This window comes from Eubalaena glacialis, chromosome 2 (genome assembly GCF_028564815.1).
Source record: "Eubalaena glacialis isolate mEubGla1 chromosome 2, mEubGla1.1.hap2.+ XY, whole genome shotgun sequence".
Lineage (NCBI taxonomy): Eukaryota > Metazoa > Chordata > Mammalia > Artiodactyla > Balaenidae > Eubalaena > Eubalaena glacialis.
The window spans coordinates 73148105-73165195 of record NC_083717.1 but is presented as its reverse complement, the minus strand read 5'-3'; the positions used below and the strand labels follow the sequence as shown (position 1 = coordinate 73165195).

Below are 17091 nucleotides of genomic sequence, written 5' to 3'. Positions count from 1 at the left end.
CTGCATCCATCCTTGGTCATGCCCCATGGAAGAGCTTCTTGAGGCTTTCTTAAGAACAAGGAGGCTGTTCCCAAAAGCCTGTAGCAAACTCCTGCTGGCGTGCCCCTGGCCCAAGCGAGTGTCAGCTTGTCCATGCCTAAACTCTTATTGATGAGATGACTCTGACCACCTTGCACTGGGAGCACCTGAGAATGACTGTTGCTTGTCTGTATACTGTGGGACCACACTCCCCCACAGGCGTATCTAGGAGTGCAGCGAGCCTGAGCTGTGGTTTATCTCCTTCCTTCCAGGCTGCATACCTTGTTGGCATCTCTGATCCGAACAGCCAGGCAGGCCATCAGGGCCTTGTGGACCCCATCCAGTTTGCCAGGGCAAACCAGGCTATCCAGATGGCATGCCAGAACCTGGTGGACCCCGGCAGCAGCCCGTCACAGGTAACTTTGGGGCAAGGATGTGAGATCTGCGCGTCCTTGAGTTCTTGGAGGCAGGTGGTGGGAGACTGCGAGAATAAAGATTACCATTCTTTCAGAACTTGCAAAGCCAGCCAGATCATGACTTAGGGGGATGCTGCAAAATGTGGTGAAGGTGGAACAGGTAGATGCTTTGGAATGGAGTGCTGGAAGGCAGTCACGGTGGCGTAATCACAGCGAGATTCTTCAGGAGGCTCACAGTTCCATTTGTTCAGTTCAGGGGACATAACGTTGAGGGCTTGTTCTGTGCTCGGCACTAAGCGTCGCCGTGAGTGAGACCCGATCCCCTACCCCCTTAACTCTTACTGTGGGTTAAAGTTTGGAAGATGGAGCGATCGGGGTATGATGACAAGGCAAGGGAGGACAATGCACAGAGGAAGGTGTGATGAATTCTCTGAGGGGCTCTCAGGGCTCACTTCCCAGAGATGGTGGTGCTGACCCAGACCCCAAAGCTGGGTCAGAATCCATAGCACAAAAGGAGCCACAGAGACATTTGAGAACTAGACAGTATGTGTGACGTTCCTTGATACTTCTAATACCCAAGTGACGTGGATCGTGTTCAATAATTCCAGCAGTATGTGCTAAAAAGGATAAGAATGGCCTATATGGGCACATCCACAGCTGACCCTGGGACCAGCGTTCTTGAGGCAGGAGAAGGACCCAAGTAAAGGATACCTGGGGGAGCACCCGGACCTAAGGCAGGTGTCAGTGCACCTGAGATTCCTTACCTGTCCCGTTAAGGCCAAAGGGGTGTTACCAGCCTCAGCAAAGTGGATCAGGCAGATTCAGAAACGCAGCTGGGGCTGGGAGATCCCTGAGCCAGTCCCCTTAATAAGGTGCCTATAGCCCACCTGGGGGTGACATACAGCTGCATGTGACTGTTAAACACTTGACATATAACTGGTCCAAACTGTGATGGGCTGTAAGCGTAAAATACTGACCAATTTCAAAGACTTAGTAGGATAAAGGATTGTAAGAGCTTAATATTCTTAAATTGACTACGTGGTGAAATGAAAGGTTTTGGATATATCAAGCTCAATAAAATATATTATTTAAAATAATTTCCCTTGTTTCTGTACTTATTTTAATGTGGCTACTAGAAATTTTAAAATTAGATATGTGGCTCGCACTGTATTTCTGTTGGGCAGCGCTGGCCTAGACCCTGGGCCGTGTCCCTCCTGGCTGGGGGTCGCAAAGGATAGCTGACAGCATCTCCTCTGAGACTGCCTGGAGCCCAGCCCACTCCCACATCAGCCCTGCCTTTCCTTTTCTTTGTTTAGTCTCTCTGCCTTAATAATTCTCGCCCTCCCCTTTCTTGGAGTGACTTCAGGGGCGGCAGAGCTAGAGACGTGGGTTTTATTTCCATGAGCCCTAGACATGTGAGTTGAAGGGGAATCCAGGGTTCGGGACCAGGGTGGACTCCAGTGAACTGGACCCCTCTGCACTGAAGCGTGGGGTGCCCCCAACCCAGTCCGTGCTTTATAGGTTCTGTCAGCCGCCACGATTGTCGCCAAGCACACCTCAGCCTTGTGCAACGCCTGCCGCATCGCCTCTTCCAAGACGGGCAACCCTGTGGCCAAGAGGCACTTTGTCCAGTCAGCCAAGGAAGTCGCCAACAGCACTGCCAACCTGGTGAAGACCATCAAGGTAGGTCACTGAGCTGAGGCCTTAGGAATCCCCGTGACACCTGTTGCAGAGGGGAAAGAGGTGGGGGATTGAAGCTCTGCTCCTTAATACTTGCTTCTAGTGGAGTTCAACTTCTAATTCAGTCTCATGATTTAAGTCACTGAAGAGCGGTTCATTAGTGATGGAGATATTTATCAGGAAAAACCAGCAGCCTTGGTCTCTACTAACCTTCTGCATAGTGTGTGGGGAGGGGTAAACTATGTGCTTAGTGGGGGAGGGTGGTTTTGAGGGGCTGGTAGAGGGCCCTGCCATGGTTGTTAAATATCTCTGGACCAAGAGAGAAGGTGGAGGGAAAATGGAATGGGAAATTGTTGGGAAAATCTTTTTTAAAAAAGTCAGTTTATTCTGTCCTATGATATCTATTCTATTTATAGTTGTTTAAATGTTTTCAGTGGAGCATGAGCTTCTTAAAACAGAGCATTCCATGTTGATAACAAGTTTGTCTTTGTGTTCGTGGCCATGGACAGGTTGAGGGGAAGCAGGGCAAGGGTACCCTGTGAGGAGGGAATCGCAATAGCTGGGCTGTAGTATTTGTAGCTGGGTGATCAGACCGCAAACCTGGTCTGCCGTGCGTGGGACACCCAGCAGACACCAAGCAGCTGACCTGGTGGGAAGACAGCCACAGCCTGGACAGCAGACCCCTGACAAAGAACCTCCAAAGGAGATTGTCATGGAAGGCAAGCTACCAGCTCTGTGCAAACGAGGAAATGCAGGAGGGAAGGCCATTGGAGGGTTCACACTTTACTGAAGGATTTTCACACTCGTGGAGGTGGGATGATCTGCTTTGTTGCCTGGCAAGTCCTGGAGGGATGGGGCTTTGCCCCCTGTTCTCTCCAGAGGATATGTTACTACACACCTCATTTCCCTTGCACTACACAAAGCCAATTTAATCTTGTGGAGAAATTAGTCAACAGGCTGAGCCAAGCAGAAGCCAAGGAGAGATTGTGCAGCCCAGCAGCAGTTGGAAGCGGGCAGGCGAGAGCCACGGGGCAGTTATCCCCGTCAGCAATTACTTAGCTGCTTAAACAGAGTCTTTAAAACAAAAAAAAGAAAGAAAAAAAAACTTAAAACCCACTTATTTGAAGACAATAATAAGATAGATTGAAGATGAATAAATAAAGCCAGTGCCCAGGTGCCCCCAGGATCCTGCTGGCAGCTCCCTTTAATTACTGTCATGGTTCATGGTATTAGAAATGAATAAAGCTTATGCTTTCCGATATTTAGTTTACCCAAAGCCTGTTCCGTGTTTTGTGTACATCACTCATTCAGTCCACACAACCAACCACCTGTGCTTGCCATCCCCGTTTTTACGGTCAGGACAGTGACGCACAAGGACATTAAGTAACTTTCTTGGGGTGATCCAGCCACTAAGTGGTGGACCGGAATTCAGACCCAGATCCCCTGCCCTTTCCACTCAAGCCTGCTCTCACCCGTGGCATGCAGTGTACATCGTTAGCATGGAGAGACTAAGCCACCTCACCAGCCTGGGAAGAAACACCTGGTTGTGTTTGCAGTGCTTGTGTGCCAGTCTGGGGGGAGGCAGGGCTGGAAAGACAGCAATAGAATTGAGACGTAGTGACATTTTTGTCGGTTGCTGTGTAACTAAATTATTTCAGTTAAACTTGGCCATTTTCCGATCATCAAAAAACAGGCTAGATTTAGATGGACCAAGGGGGAGACAAAGGCAAGGAACTATTCTATACAAATTCTGGGATACCTTTCTTTTCTGCCTTCTCCTCGGTTTTAAATCCTGACCTGTCTCCGTTAAGATCTCATTTTCTTTTCAGATTCTCCTCAACAGTGGCAACCCCTCTTTGTAACTGCCTGCAGCAAATGAGCTCTTGTGATGGCCTTAAAGATAGGCCTGTGCAGAAACACCAGAGGGGGGATGCAGGCTGTTGTGACATGGAGAAGATGAAGCCTCCTTCCCCGCGAGCACCCTGGGAATCGATAGCAGTGCACAAGGAACAGAAATGACCCTCTTGCCCCGCAGCTTGCTGAAATGCGCTTGGTGTTTCGATTCCCATCAGGTGGCAGGCTTTGCCGGGGACAATGAACTTTGTTTTGAATTTACTAATGGGAAAATGGTGACGGTCATTTCACTGTAGCACACTGTACTACATATCGAATAGACTTCCTGAGTTAAGGAATGGTTAAGAATCCTGTCAAATAGCAAAACAAATGAATGTTTAATTCCCTAAATGCTTGAAACAGCCGCCATCGAGGCTGAATTTTGCTCTAAGTTTTATGCTTCTTAGTCCTTTTTTTTTTTTTCCTTCAAACCGCAAGGATGTGCCCAAGCCTAAATCCCAGCTGCCCCACCTTTCTAGTCACAATGAAAGGAGGGGAACCCCTCCCTGGAGGAGCATTGGCGAGCAGGGAGCAGATTACCCCACAGTGGGTCATCAGCACCCATTAGAATGCCTGCCTCCAGGGATCATAAGTCTCTGCTGATGGCATTCTTTGCAATCCCAAAGCATGGCTCAGCAAGAATAAATACGTGCACCCTCCTCCCTGCCAGGTGCTGCTCTCAATGCTGGCCAACTTAAAGACACACGGAGCCCTAACCACGGGTGCCGTCTTTCTGCTGGTCCCCCCGTGTACCAATGCCTGCTTCTCTCTCTCCAGTCAGCTCTTTGCCTAGCCTCAAATCAGATGTGTGGAATCGAATGTTACTTTAAATGTGCAGTCACTCAGGTTTAGGTGCCAAGTAGAAATTGTGCAACAACACAGCTTTTGTTTCTCTGAGAAGTTGGAGCGCGGTCTTGCCTCTCGCAGTGGAGTTGAAGCTCAGGGTTTTGCCATTAAGCATTGACAGGGCTTCCAAAAGACACCAGGTCCAGCTCTCATTAACCGGTTTTAACTCGGCTGTAAGTACGTTTTCTTGATCGTCCTTTTGTTTGGATTGGTAAATAGGTTTCTTGAGAAGAAAAAGGAGGGAAAAAAACCTCTTGGGCTTCTTAGGCCTTATTCTTGTTGCCTTTTCTAGGGTCAGTAGGAGGGAAGGGAGCCAGGGGTCTTGGGTTCTGGTCTGAGGCATGAGCTTGGCTTAGCATGTCACTTTCTAGGTGTTGGTTTTATCGCCTGAAACATTGGAGCTTTGGGATTAAATGATCTTTAAGATCCCTTCTAACCCCCAAAGTCCGTGAATCTTTGATTCTGGTGCACACGCAGAAATTGTTTCTCCTAGATCCCTGTGAGATTTTTGCTAAGTGTGAGAACATTCAGAGGAGCTGGCCCAGGGTCCTGATGGGGCCTGGGCATTTGGCTAAGTGGATTTACCCTTTCATTGTTATGACGGGTGTACTAAACATTCTGTGACATGGAATGTCTACGTGAAAACTGTCGTGCCTGCCTGAAGTTTCACCTCTGGCCAGATTTGAGTATTCAGTTTACTGGGGTTGCTCAGCCATCTCCAGAGTGGAAGCAGCATTCAGAAGTGAAATACTGTCCATGTAAACAAACCATCCTTTCTGATGCTCAATTCTTCCTTTGGAGGAAATGGCTTTTCCCTCTTGAAAATGGAAAACAGTGCTGGATGGGAGCTTGGCGTTGTAGTCCACAGTCCACGCTATTCAGGGTCCTGCCCTTGACCCACAATGGGCTACATGATATGTGATCTTAGGGCCCAGTCTCAAAAAAAAAATCCTTTCTTCATCCTGTTGGTGCAGTCGATGAAACTGCACAATTAGAAAACCATTCCTTGGGATTTACCTGAGGTAATCATCTTGTCGTTTTTAATAAGTTCACCTAAGAGTTGGTGGCATGATCAGACATCTGCCTTCCTAATAGGCTGAGAGTGTTGTAGGCAGTAGAATAGAGGATGGGAGGAGTGTGAAGAGGTAAGGAGCAGGAGAAATGGGCAGTACCACTGAGAGGCTCGGCATCTTCCACTGAGCTTAGAAGCCCTCTCACTCCCACTGGAGGGGGTGCGATCGGTGCAGCTGCGATGCGAGTTCCTTTGATGCCAAAGTCCACTCCTGCCGTCTGCCTGCTTCAGTGGTCCGCCTGTGCTGGGGCCACTATTGTCAGGCTCCTGCTATGCGGCACCCAGCCGGCCTCCCAGTGTGTGCCCAAATTGCTCCGAAGCCTGGTAGGGCCTGACCTCAAGGAGTCAATGATGGTAATAGTGCAACAAGATGAGAGCGCCCAGACAGTCCACTGCCATGTCGCCAGTGCGGTGCTTCAGTGGAGGTAACAGATGCTAACTCAACTTTTACTGAGTACGTGAGTGGAGTCAGAACTGAAGCCATGAATATGAGTAAGTAGCAGGCACACAGGGTTTCCGCTGGGCTTGGAAGAACCCCAGAATGGGCGAAGTTAGGGTCAAGGTGAGTGCCTATCTGGTGGAGAAGGGCATGAGCAGAGGCAAACTATGCACAGTACTAGTGAAGACGGTAAATTAGCCAGGCTTATGGGAGTTCCTCAGAAAATATTAGCATGGCGGGTGTGTAATTACTGCCCCAAGCTGTCAAGACTTGATTGGAATATAGTTGTTATTCAAGTAGCCTTTAAACTAGCCGTGCCCGCCTACTCTTGCCTTATTGAAAAATAGAAACGTTCCCATCTCAGATCCGATTTGTTTTGTAATTGCTGGTGCCTCTGGTTTTTTGTTCACTAATTGTCTAAATTGACTTTTATATGCTGCTCATAATGGTTAAATTAAAATTTTAATTCGTCATTTAACAGAGAAATTTACGTTCTTCGACAAACATAACTGCCTTCTCAAATGTTGCCCTTTGCTGGGAGGCAGGGGTGCTGTCACTGGTCACAGGCCATCGGTTCTAGCAGCCTTGTGCTTGAGGAGGTGCAGTCCATGGTTGGGGAACGTGGGATCCAAGTGTTGACCCTTTGTGGGGTGGCCTGGCATGCATCACAGGCCGCTTTCCTGGCTTGTCTTCTGTGCAGGCTATTGATCGGCGATGTGACTAATCATTCAGTGCCATTGTATTACTGCTGCTAATTTTAAAAAGAAATAAACTTTGGAAGCAAAAGATACATAGATAAAAAAACCCCTGTGTGTAGAGCTCAGTGAATTTTCCCACGCCAAACACACCTAAGTAACTGTGGCCAGATGAAGAGACAGAACATGGCCAGCGCCCGGAAGCCTACTTCTGCTCCTTCAGTCTCACTGGCTCCAAAGGGTGACCTGACAGCTAACACCCAGAATTAGTTTCACCTGTTTTTGTACTTTTGCACAAATGGAATCGTATAGTGGGTATACCCTACTGTGTCTGGCCTCCCTACCGAAATACTGCATGTGTGAGATTTGTCCATATTGCTGGGAATAGTTCTAGTCTGTTTTTTCCCATTGCATTCCATTTTGCTCATTTGAAAACGACAGATACATAAGCCCTCCCTCCGTCAGTCATTCAGGGACATCCAGGTAAAAATAGCTTAAAAGAAGTTGAAAGTGGTACACAGTGTAAGATATTTTTATAGTTTGGCAAGGAATAGACTTAACTGGAGTGAGATGGAGGGGAAGAGCCAAAGGGTTATAGTCTCAAAAGTAGGGAAGAAAGTGGCTCAGCCACGGGGATGGGCAGCATAGCTCAAGGGGAGAGAAGAGGAGGCGCTCTTTGAATCACGTTAAGTGGGGAGTGGATGGGCTGTGAGGTCAGTTGGCCTGTGAGCCACACACTCAGCTTTATTTCTTACCATTGCTCACTTAGCCCCTCTGCTTGATGGCAGAGATCCCTCCAGTCAGTTCTTATTCATTGTTTATGGATTCACCAGACATTTTCAGTATTCCCATTAAACCACCTTCTTTTCGCTGGGTGGTGATTGCTGCGGCCCAGCAGTGATCTCTGTGTTTTCTCCCATCAGGCTCTGGATGGGGATTTCTCTGAGGACAACCGCAACAAGTGTCGAATTGCCACCGCCCCCTTGATCGAAGCCGTGGAGAACTTGACAGCGTTTGCCTCCAACCCTGAGTTTGTCAGCATTCCTGCCCAAATCAGCTCCGAGGTAGGGAATCCTTGCAGCTAGGGTAATACTGAGGTCTTTGGCTTGTTTTGTGTGCCACTGAATGGGCATGAACAGTTAAGGATTCCAAAAACTCTTTCTGTCAATATGTAGGGCACTGTTACTGTTGTCATTGATGATATAAGCAGAGTTCATGAAACTCAATGTCTGTACATCACTTAAGAGGTAATGTCTTGGCTTTATATGTTGAGAGCAATCTCTATGCATAGGTTTGGGGCTGATTCTTTCTTGGTATGTGTCACACTCAAAAATAATATTTAAGGAGTGACATGGCCCCAGGTCCTCATCATCCAGGCCCCATGTGAGCCAGCCTCCTTGCTTCCCTACCCTCTGTCTCCTTTCGAAGGACAGAGGTAGTGAGTTGATAAAGAACATGACCTTCCAGGGTCCAAGTCATTCACTTAGTCTGTGTGCCCTGTCCTTGACCCTTCTGCTGTTTGGTCCCAGGGCTCCCAGGCACAAGAACCAATCCTGGTGTCAGCCAAGACCATGCTGGAGAGCTCATCATACCTCATCCGCACTGCACGCTCACTGGCCATCAACCCCAAAGACCCGCCCACCTGGTCTGTGCTAGCGGGACATTCCCACACCGTTTCTGACTCTATAAAGAGTCTCATCACGTCTATCAGGTTAGTATCTCCTCCAGAAATTGCTAGCAGCCTGCATCCGACAGGGCAGGAGGGGGATAAGCCCCTCAGGACTTTTATTTAATAGCAACATGGTTGATCACTGTCATCATCTTTTTCTTTTCCTCTTTGGGACCAGCTGTAGCACTTGTCACAACAATAATAGCTAACTAAAGTATTTATCATATATTAGATACTATTCTAAGCATTTTACCTGTGTTACATTATATGTTCATCACAACAACCTTGTAAAGTAGATGCTGCTATCGTCTCTCTTTTACTGATGAGAGAATTCAGGCAGAAAGGCATTTAGATAACATTCCCAAGGGCATCCCCAGGCATGACTGCTTTAGTCCCAGTCCTTGTAAACATTGTACCATATTGTCGATACCTAGGAGATTAGGCAGAGAGCACCACTGCTTATGTAGCAGGATTTGGGGTTACCTTACCTTGATAATAAGACAAAAAGAATATTCCAGGTCCCAGAGTAACTCTGGGCATCTCTAACCTCCATGGTGATAGTAGGAACCTGAAAAATCATCCCCTGAGTAGACAAAACATTTTTGAAGTTGACCAAAGTTAATTACCCCACAGCATGGAGTGCCTGCCTTTCCTCTGGTATATTTTGTTTTTGAAATTGCTTTTGAAACTTAAGGCAAAGAAATGCCTTCTTAATGCCTTGCAAAGAAAAATCTACTAAATATTTTAACTCCTACCACAGCCCAGGACTTTTTCAACTAGTACGCAATGTAGAGAGCATGGTATATTTGCACTGGAAATAGCACTGACTTTTTTTTTTTTTTTTTTAATGAGGGTCCTATGCCTAAGCCAATGAATGGAGAATCCAAGTCCAAATTGTTTCATTTGCAGTTGCCTGGCATCAGCCTGAGATGGTGGACAGCACCCTACCCTTCCCACCAGAAATAGACTTAGCACAAGTGTTAAGTGAAGAAATGCCTGGGCTATGCAGAGAAGCATTGCCAAGCAAGGGTCAGGAATTCACTCCCTAAAGCAATCGAGTGGGGTAGAAAGTAGACAGGGGCTCCTGGCCCACCAGTGCTGGAGCAGGTTTTGGGACTTGCGCTCCATGGAGCCCGTGTTCTACTTGCTGTGTCCCTTCCAGGGACAAGGCCCCTGGACAGAGGGAATGTGACTACTCCATTGACAGCATCAACCGGAGCATCCGGGACATCGAGCAGGCCTCGCTGGCGGCTGTCAGCCAGAGCTTGGCCACGAGGGACGACATCTCCGTGGAGGTATGCAGGGCTCTGTGGCCAGCTCGGAAGCCTCTGGAAGTACTGAAGAATCCCAACAGCAGGCTTTGGGGATGGGGGAATGGCACCAACACGTTTTTGATAAAGAGCTTCATCATTGGGCCACCTTCCCCTGGAACCAGCCTGGGAAGTTTTTGGAGGGGGTAGGGCAAATGCTGAGCAGAGAATGATGGTTTGATGAAGGAACACATGTACTGCGGGGGTGGTTCAGATTTGGCTGAAATTTGGAGGGAAATGATCATTGTCAGGTAAGAGTGTGTCAGTCGGTGGGGTTACCATATTCAGTAGAGCAGACCTAAGCGTGTAAATTTTGAGTGCTTCCCTGTCATATTTCAGCACTTTTTTGACTAATGGGCGAATTCAGCATTCAACGCTATGTGTTTGGTCCATGCAGAGATCAAGGATTCTGCCCTTGTTACTCAATATCTAGTATTGAGAGAGCTTTTGCATTCTGTTAATTCAGAGCCACATTGCCCTCTCTTGCCCATTTTTCCAAAGTTGAGAATAGAATTTTCCTACTTGGCTCCTTTGAGTTTTTTCTGTTACCTGTCCAAAGGCCTCTGATTCATACTTCTTTCTTTCTGTTGAAAGTGCCTGACACTCAGAAGGTACTTAATAAATATGAATGGTCTGTTGGCTGGTGTTTCTCTCCTGACGCTGAACTCATCAACAATGAACTTTGGCCCCTGTCTGTAAGCAGGGCCTGGAATTGGAATTGCTCATTTTTATTAATAGAACTGTCTGTTTCACTGTTGCTTCACCCGCCTCCCCCATTTCCAAGGAAAGAAGGAAGGAATATGTATTCTCATCCTGTGCGGAATGTTAGAATTATCGTTAACCTGTTATTAAAGTAGAATATGCATACAGAAGAGTGTGCCTGTCATACGTGTGCAGCTTCCTGAACTCCCACCAACCAGGCACACACTGTAACTAGCACCCTGAGCAAGAAACAGAGATGACGAGCGCCCCCCTCACACCCCCATCCTTTCAACACCATCACCAAAGCATATCCTCTGTCTTGACTTCCTCCCTGGGAAGAAAATCCCTCCCCTTTATCTGCATGTGCTTCCTACCTATACCATATTTAATCTAACAAGCCATCTGCAGTAAGACGACCTTGCTGGGATAGTCTTGCATTCTTGACTGTAGTTACATTGTGAGTGGGAAGATAAGAAGTAATTTGCTAAATAAGACCCTTGGAAGTGTGGAGGTCTCTCTCTACCTGCCTCCATCTCTCTAACTTTTTCCTTTTTTTTTTTTTACTTTTTCCCTTTTTTTGTTTTCAAGTTTGCGGGTTAGGCTGTTCCTCTCATTGACTAAAGTCTGCACAAAGCCCCCCAGCCCATATGCAGTGTTGTTCGGTGGGAGAGTAGCCTGAGTCTCATTTCTATGAGCAGGACATTGTCACTTTGTCAGGAGTCACCCCATTCCATGCTGGTGAGTGCAGACCTAAAATGTCCAGCCTTCTGATCTATTAATCTGGACTCTGTGAAGTGCAGAAGCTCCTGTGCAGATTTCTACAGAGGGATCTGATCTTTCCCACGACTAGTTAACCCTCTCCATCTTTGAATTCCCCGCCCCCTTCACACTACAGCATCATCCAGATACCTTGCCCCGTCTCTTTATAGCATGAGTTCAGTTCTTTGGGATGGAGAGATCAAACTGTCTCTCAGACCTGAGAAGAAATGCCCTGATGGTGCCATTTTCAATAATGGTATCCGCATCACCAAGTACAGTGAACAGAGCACCTGACCATAGCCTAGTGGCATTTCACCTGGCATTTTCACAGTGCGCTCTCTGGGAAGTAGTCCTGCTTTAAGAGAGCTGATGTCATTTTTACGTCACCCTCCTCCCCACTCCCCGCTTAAGGGGTTCTTAGTTCTGAGGACACTGCAACCTGGATGCTCCCTCAGACCCCACCATTAGCTACCTCCATGTGGACACAGTTGTCTTCCCTTCTTGGAAAGCCACCGCTGTTCCAGCTTTCCAGTAATTATGCTGAATAACCCAAAGTAAAGATACCAATAGCATCAGTTGTTACTATGGTTGCCAGGAGTGAGAAGCCAGTAGGAAATGTGTTCCTGGGGCCTGCTCATGTCCCTCATGGATGGAACTGTGGAGAGGAGGGGTTTAGCCCAGGGGAACTGAGGGTCACTGGGACGGGGAGGGGCAGAGCAGTGGCTGGATGGCACACCCAGGCATTTTGATATCCATTTCTTTCGGCCTCCCTTATCTTCCACATGGACCTTTTTAAATCAGTACAACTACATGGGGAGCTGTTGTAAGTTGAACTTGACAGCTCTCTCTCCTTATCAGGCCCTGCAGGAGCAGCTGACTTCAGTGGTCCAGGAAATCGGGCACCTAATCGATCCCATTGCCACAGCAGCTCGAGGAGAAGCAGCTCAGCTGGGACATAAGGTAATGGGCACTAGGGGATCCTGCTGAGGGTGTGTGAGAAAGAGATGGGGGGAGAGTTGTTATTGATTTTGTTGTTCTTGTTCTCCAAAGCCTCAGGACAGGTGTTAGGGCCGGGTCAATGCTGGCTGACACTAGAGAAAATACCACTCAGCCTCCGTCAACATCTTCTCCAAAAATGACCACTTCAAGGATCTCTTTTTACTTAGTTAGCATTGAGACAAAAGCTACAGGGAAATTTTTCTGGTAGTGCTCAGACTTTGCAGCCGCCAAGGCAGTTTTCAGTCACCTGTCGCTCTTGATCTTCGCGGGGACAAGCCAGAGACTGAACTTGGCATTCCTGGCCTGGTGTCTGCCATCTTTTGTCCTGGCTGGCCAGCCTCATTCTGGTGTGTTTAGGGCACGTTGTTCCTCCACAGCCTCTAATATAGTGTCCATTTTCACACGCGAGGAAGCAAAGCAAACTTGCAAACTTTACCCTCGACAGCTGAAGCTTCCGTGTGGCCACTCTGCCAGCCGTTCACCTGAGCGTTCATACCCACACGGTTGCAGGTGCTGCATCATGTTCTGCCTGTTTGGGGTTCATTTTGCAAGTCCTTCAAGGAGAGTTGGCTTGTCAAGCAGCCTGTGCCTCGGCAGAGAGAGGGCAGACATTGGGTTTTTAACAACCTGCAGGATTTCCTAGCATTTATCAGTGCCGCCATCAGTATTGATGTGCAGATCAAGAAATCCAGTAGTCAAAATCATCTCTGCAGGTATTGATTTTAGAAAATCAATATTCCTGCTTTTTCCAATACAGAATAGCTTAAGGGGCTACTAAGCTTCCTGCTGGGTCTAAGGAGAGGTGTTTGAGGTTTAAAATGGCCAGTATCTCTCTGCCATTGCAAGTGTGGTAAATTTCATTTCTCACCTGAGTGCCTTTATAATAAGAAAGGGCTTGTCCACCTGTGTGAAGCAGTTTGCAAGGGGGGGCGGTGCAGAGCGGGCCTGGAGGCTGGAGCACTGCGTGTGTGACTGCTGTGGGGACAGTGAGTTTGGCAGAGAAACCGAACTTCTGTTCAACAGTTACTTTTGATTCCAGTAGGAATTTCTTAAGAAAATATTTCTAGACTCCTAGGGCAACATCCTTGTCTCTGCCCTTACGTTGTTTAGTGTGGAAGATTAATTCCTATGTCAATGGGTGGCATGAAAAGAAACTTTATTTGTGTCACCTGAGTTATCAATTTACTCTGGTCCTTTGGCTAAACGAGTCTCACCTTCTGAAAGGGAGTTCTGGACAAAGGCAGCCTAGGGGGCCTCTATCCAGAGGGGTCGTGGGCTGGTGGTTGATGCCCACCTGGTTCCAGTGCTTCATGACGGCGCTCAGGTGGGGTGCCAATTCAGCAGCTTCAGTCCCACTTGGGAGTGATTGATAAAGGCAGATTCTCAGACCCCGCCTGGCTTGGTTTCCCACGGCTGCTGTAACCAAGTACCACAAACTGGGGGGCTTAAAACGACAGAAATGTAATCTCTCACAGCTCTGGAGTCCAGAAATCCAAAATCAAGGCGTTGGCAGGGCCACACGTTTTTTGGAGGCTCCATTCTTGGCTGCTTCCAGCTTGTGGTAGCGCTTGGCATTCCTTGACTGAATCTCGCCAGTCTCTCTCCGTGGTCACATTGTCTCCCGCTTTTCTGCCTTCCCTTCTTCTGTTTCTTCTAAGGACACTTGTTATCAGAATTAGGGCCCACCCAAGCAATCCAGGCTGATCTCATCTTCAGATCCTTAATCACACCTACAAAGACCCCTTTGTAAGATCACCTTCACAGACTTCAGAAATTTGGACATGGACATACGTCTTTGGGGGTCACCATTCAACCCAGTCTGCCATCCTAGGCTTAGGGACTCAACATCATATACCAAATACTCAAAATTCGGTGTTATTTTAACTTCTGTACTAACTCAGGTGAGGAGGTTTCCCGTTCTGTCTTGTGTCTCAATAACAGGAGGCATTAGAGTCCTTGCTAAACTTCCTAAATACAGGAAAAATCCCATCCCTTCCAAACCTTTGCCCTACGATATGTGAAGAATAATGACCCCTAGTGGGTGTGGAGTGCTTACTACATAGAGGCCTGTACTGAGGCCTTTACGCACACTGACTTAATCCCCCTACAATTTTAAGGAACTTAGTGCTATCACATTTTACCAAGGAGGAAACTGAAATTTAGTAATAGGAAGCAATTTGCCTAAGATTGCTTAAAAAGGAATTGGCAGGGAGGATTCAAATCTAGCGGCTTTGAAAGTAGAGCTTCCTCTCCCTCCCTGAGGAAATCGGGCATCTGTTGAGTTGTGTTTACTTATGCTCAGCACACAGCAACCCTTGACATTTTACAGTTGCATTGATAAAATGTACTTTTAAAATAATAAAACGAATCGAGAAAACATGTTGGATTCTAATGCATTAAACATTTTGACTCCTTTAGTAGTCAAAAGGGACCCCTCCTGAGCCCTGACCCCTGATGACCCATCACTGCAATTGGTGGCGACACCACCCTTCCTGGGGAAGACGAGATGAAATCCAATACAGATATGCAGGGCTGTCCCCGGGGATTATGCAGACTGGGCCTTACACAGAGGTCTTTGGCCAAAGCGGGGAGCCGGGCAGGACGGGGGGCTGCCAGAATCCCGCTAAGTCATGTGCCTTGACATCGATCATGTCTGCCCAGAGGATGGGGAGCCCCTTTAAAATTCATACAAAGCACCATAAGGGCCAGCAGCAGCCTTGTTCAAGTGTTTTGAAACCCATCTGTAAGATAACTGTAATTGGGGATAAAACAGTCAAAATATGTTTATTGTTAGCTGATAGTCTTGTCTCACTATTAGCTTTAATGAACTTTAATATTTTGGACCCTCACCACCACCCCCAACTCCCACTCCCTGCTTTGTTGCTGACCCAGTGATTGCCGCTGCCCATGTAAAGCAGCCTTCCTGCCTGCATCCCCATCACCCTCATTCTTCCTCTACATCATGGGAAGAAGCATTAAGGGAAGCATTAAGAAGCATTAAGTTGCATTAAGGGAGTTGAGGGCTATTTCCATCAGGTGAACTTAAATATACCTGATGGGAATAATTTAGCAATTAGTAATTGCCACACAAGATGAGGAGTTGAACAGAAAAGTGTGATCAGTGTCATCGTGTTTTATCCGAGGGGGAATAGATGACGGTGTCTGGAGCAAGGACAGCAAAATGTTAAAATCTGATATTATGGATGCTAGGTAGATGGTGAGCTTTGGTGAGCATATACAGTCAGCCCTCCATATCTGCAGATGTCGAACCCACAGATGCAGAGGGCCGACTGTACTACAGCATTTTATATAAGAGACTTGAGCATCCGTGGGTTTTTAGTATTCGTGGGGGGTCGTGGAACTAATCCCCTGCAGATACCAAGGGACAACTGTATGCACCATCGATGCTGTTACCTACTGGAGACAGGCCTCTGCTGCAACAGTGCTTAGCTGTCTTTAGGCTTTTTTGTTCTCCCAGGTTGGGCTCATCATAAACAGCACATCTTGACCGATGGGAAATCATTTTTGCTTTTTTTTTCCAAATCCACGGTTTGGTCAAAATACTTGAGGCGGAGGGCAGTTGGGTTGGCTTCCTAAAATGCTTTTGAGGGTGCCTTTACTCTCAGGCTGCTTTTCTCAACTGCCATGCTCCCCTGCCCCTCTTCTATACCCCTTCCTTTTGAGTTTGTAAGATGCTCGCCTTTGGTTCTTTCAAAAGCTGTTCTATTTGTGAAATTAAAATTAAGATTTGTAAAATTCTCACACCTAACTGTGGATCTCAGAACAGATTTCTTAGCACTTCTGCCATGATCAGAGACAGACGAAGAGCTCCCCAGAAGAAGAAAAATCCGAACAAGAGTTCATTAATTACAAGTACTCTCAAAAGTAAAGTTGAACAAGGAATAAGGTCTGAGGACCTAATATGTATATAACATGGTGACTGTAATTCGTAATACTGGATGTAAAGTAGAAAAAAACAAAAGTGAAGTCCAGCAGATCTGCCTCTCCCTGTGACTCATCCCATCCCTGTTCCAGCCCCCTTCCCAGCAGCCGGGCCCCTAAACGAGACACAGTATTTACATGTTGCATCTGGGGCTTTTTTTTTTTTTTTTTTTTGTCTTGAAAGGTGACACAACTGGCGAGCTACTTTGAGCCCTTGATCTTAGCTGCCGTGGGTGTCGCCTCCAAGATTCTGGACCATCAGCAGCAGATGACAGTGCTGGACCAGACCAAGACGCTCGCAGAGTCTGCCCTACAGATGTTGTACGCAGCCAAGGAAGGCGGAGGAAACCCCAAGGTACAGCTCAGGATGCTAGGGGCTCACTTAGGACACTGAGAAGCCAGCACACGTTCCTCTGTATCACGTCCCTCCAGAGAGGGCACCTCCGGTTTTTGGATGGTGGCATTTGATTTTCCATTTAAAGGTGGGAAATAATCTTCTCTTGGCCTTCCTGGGGATCTTTAAGAGGAAAACCAAGAAATGCACACAATTAAGGCTGATTTAGAAGTTTTTTTTTTTTCTGTGACAGTGTGTGTAGGTAAGCATCCTTGGGAAAGAAACATGTATTGTGTGGTTATTACAGGAATAAAAAC

General features: G+C 47.3%; 1 protein-coding gene across 1 annotated transcript in view; it reads left to right on the top strand.

Moving 5' to 3' along the window:
- Nucleotides 1-17091, top strand: part of TLN2 (talin 2) — a 441211-nt gene that overhangs the window by 348836 nt on the left and 75284 nt on the right. The window contains exons 36-42 of the mRNA XM_061180246.1: nucleotides 291-434; nucleotides 1956-2117; nucleotides 7983-8123; nucleotides 8589-8770; nucleotides 9891-10023; nucleotides 12358-12459; nucleotides 16625-16795. Of these exons, the coding sequence (XP_061036229.1) occupies nucleotides 291-434; nucleotides 1956-2117; nucleotides 7983-8123; nucleotides 8589-8770; nucleotides 9891-10023; nucleotides 12358-12459; nucleotides 16625-16795 (1035 nt within the window). The remainder of the gene's footprint in view (nucleotides 1-290; nucleotides 435-1955; nucleotides 2118-7982; nucleotides 8124-8588; nucleotides 8771-9890; nucleotides 10024-12357; nucleotides 12460-16624; nucleotides 16796-17091) is intronic.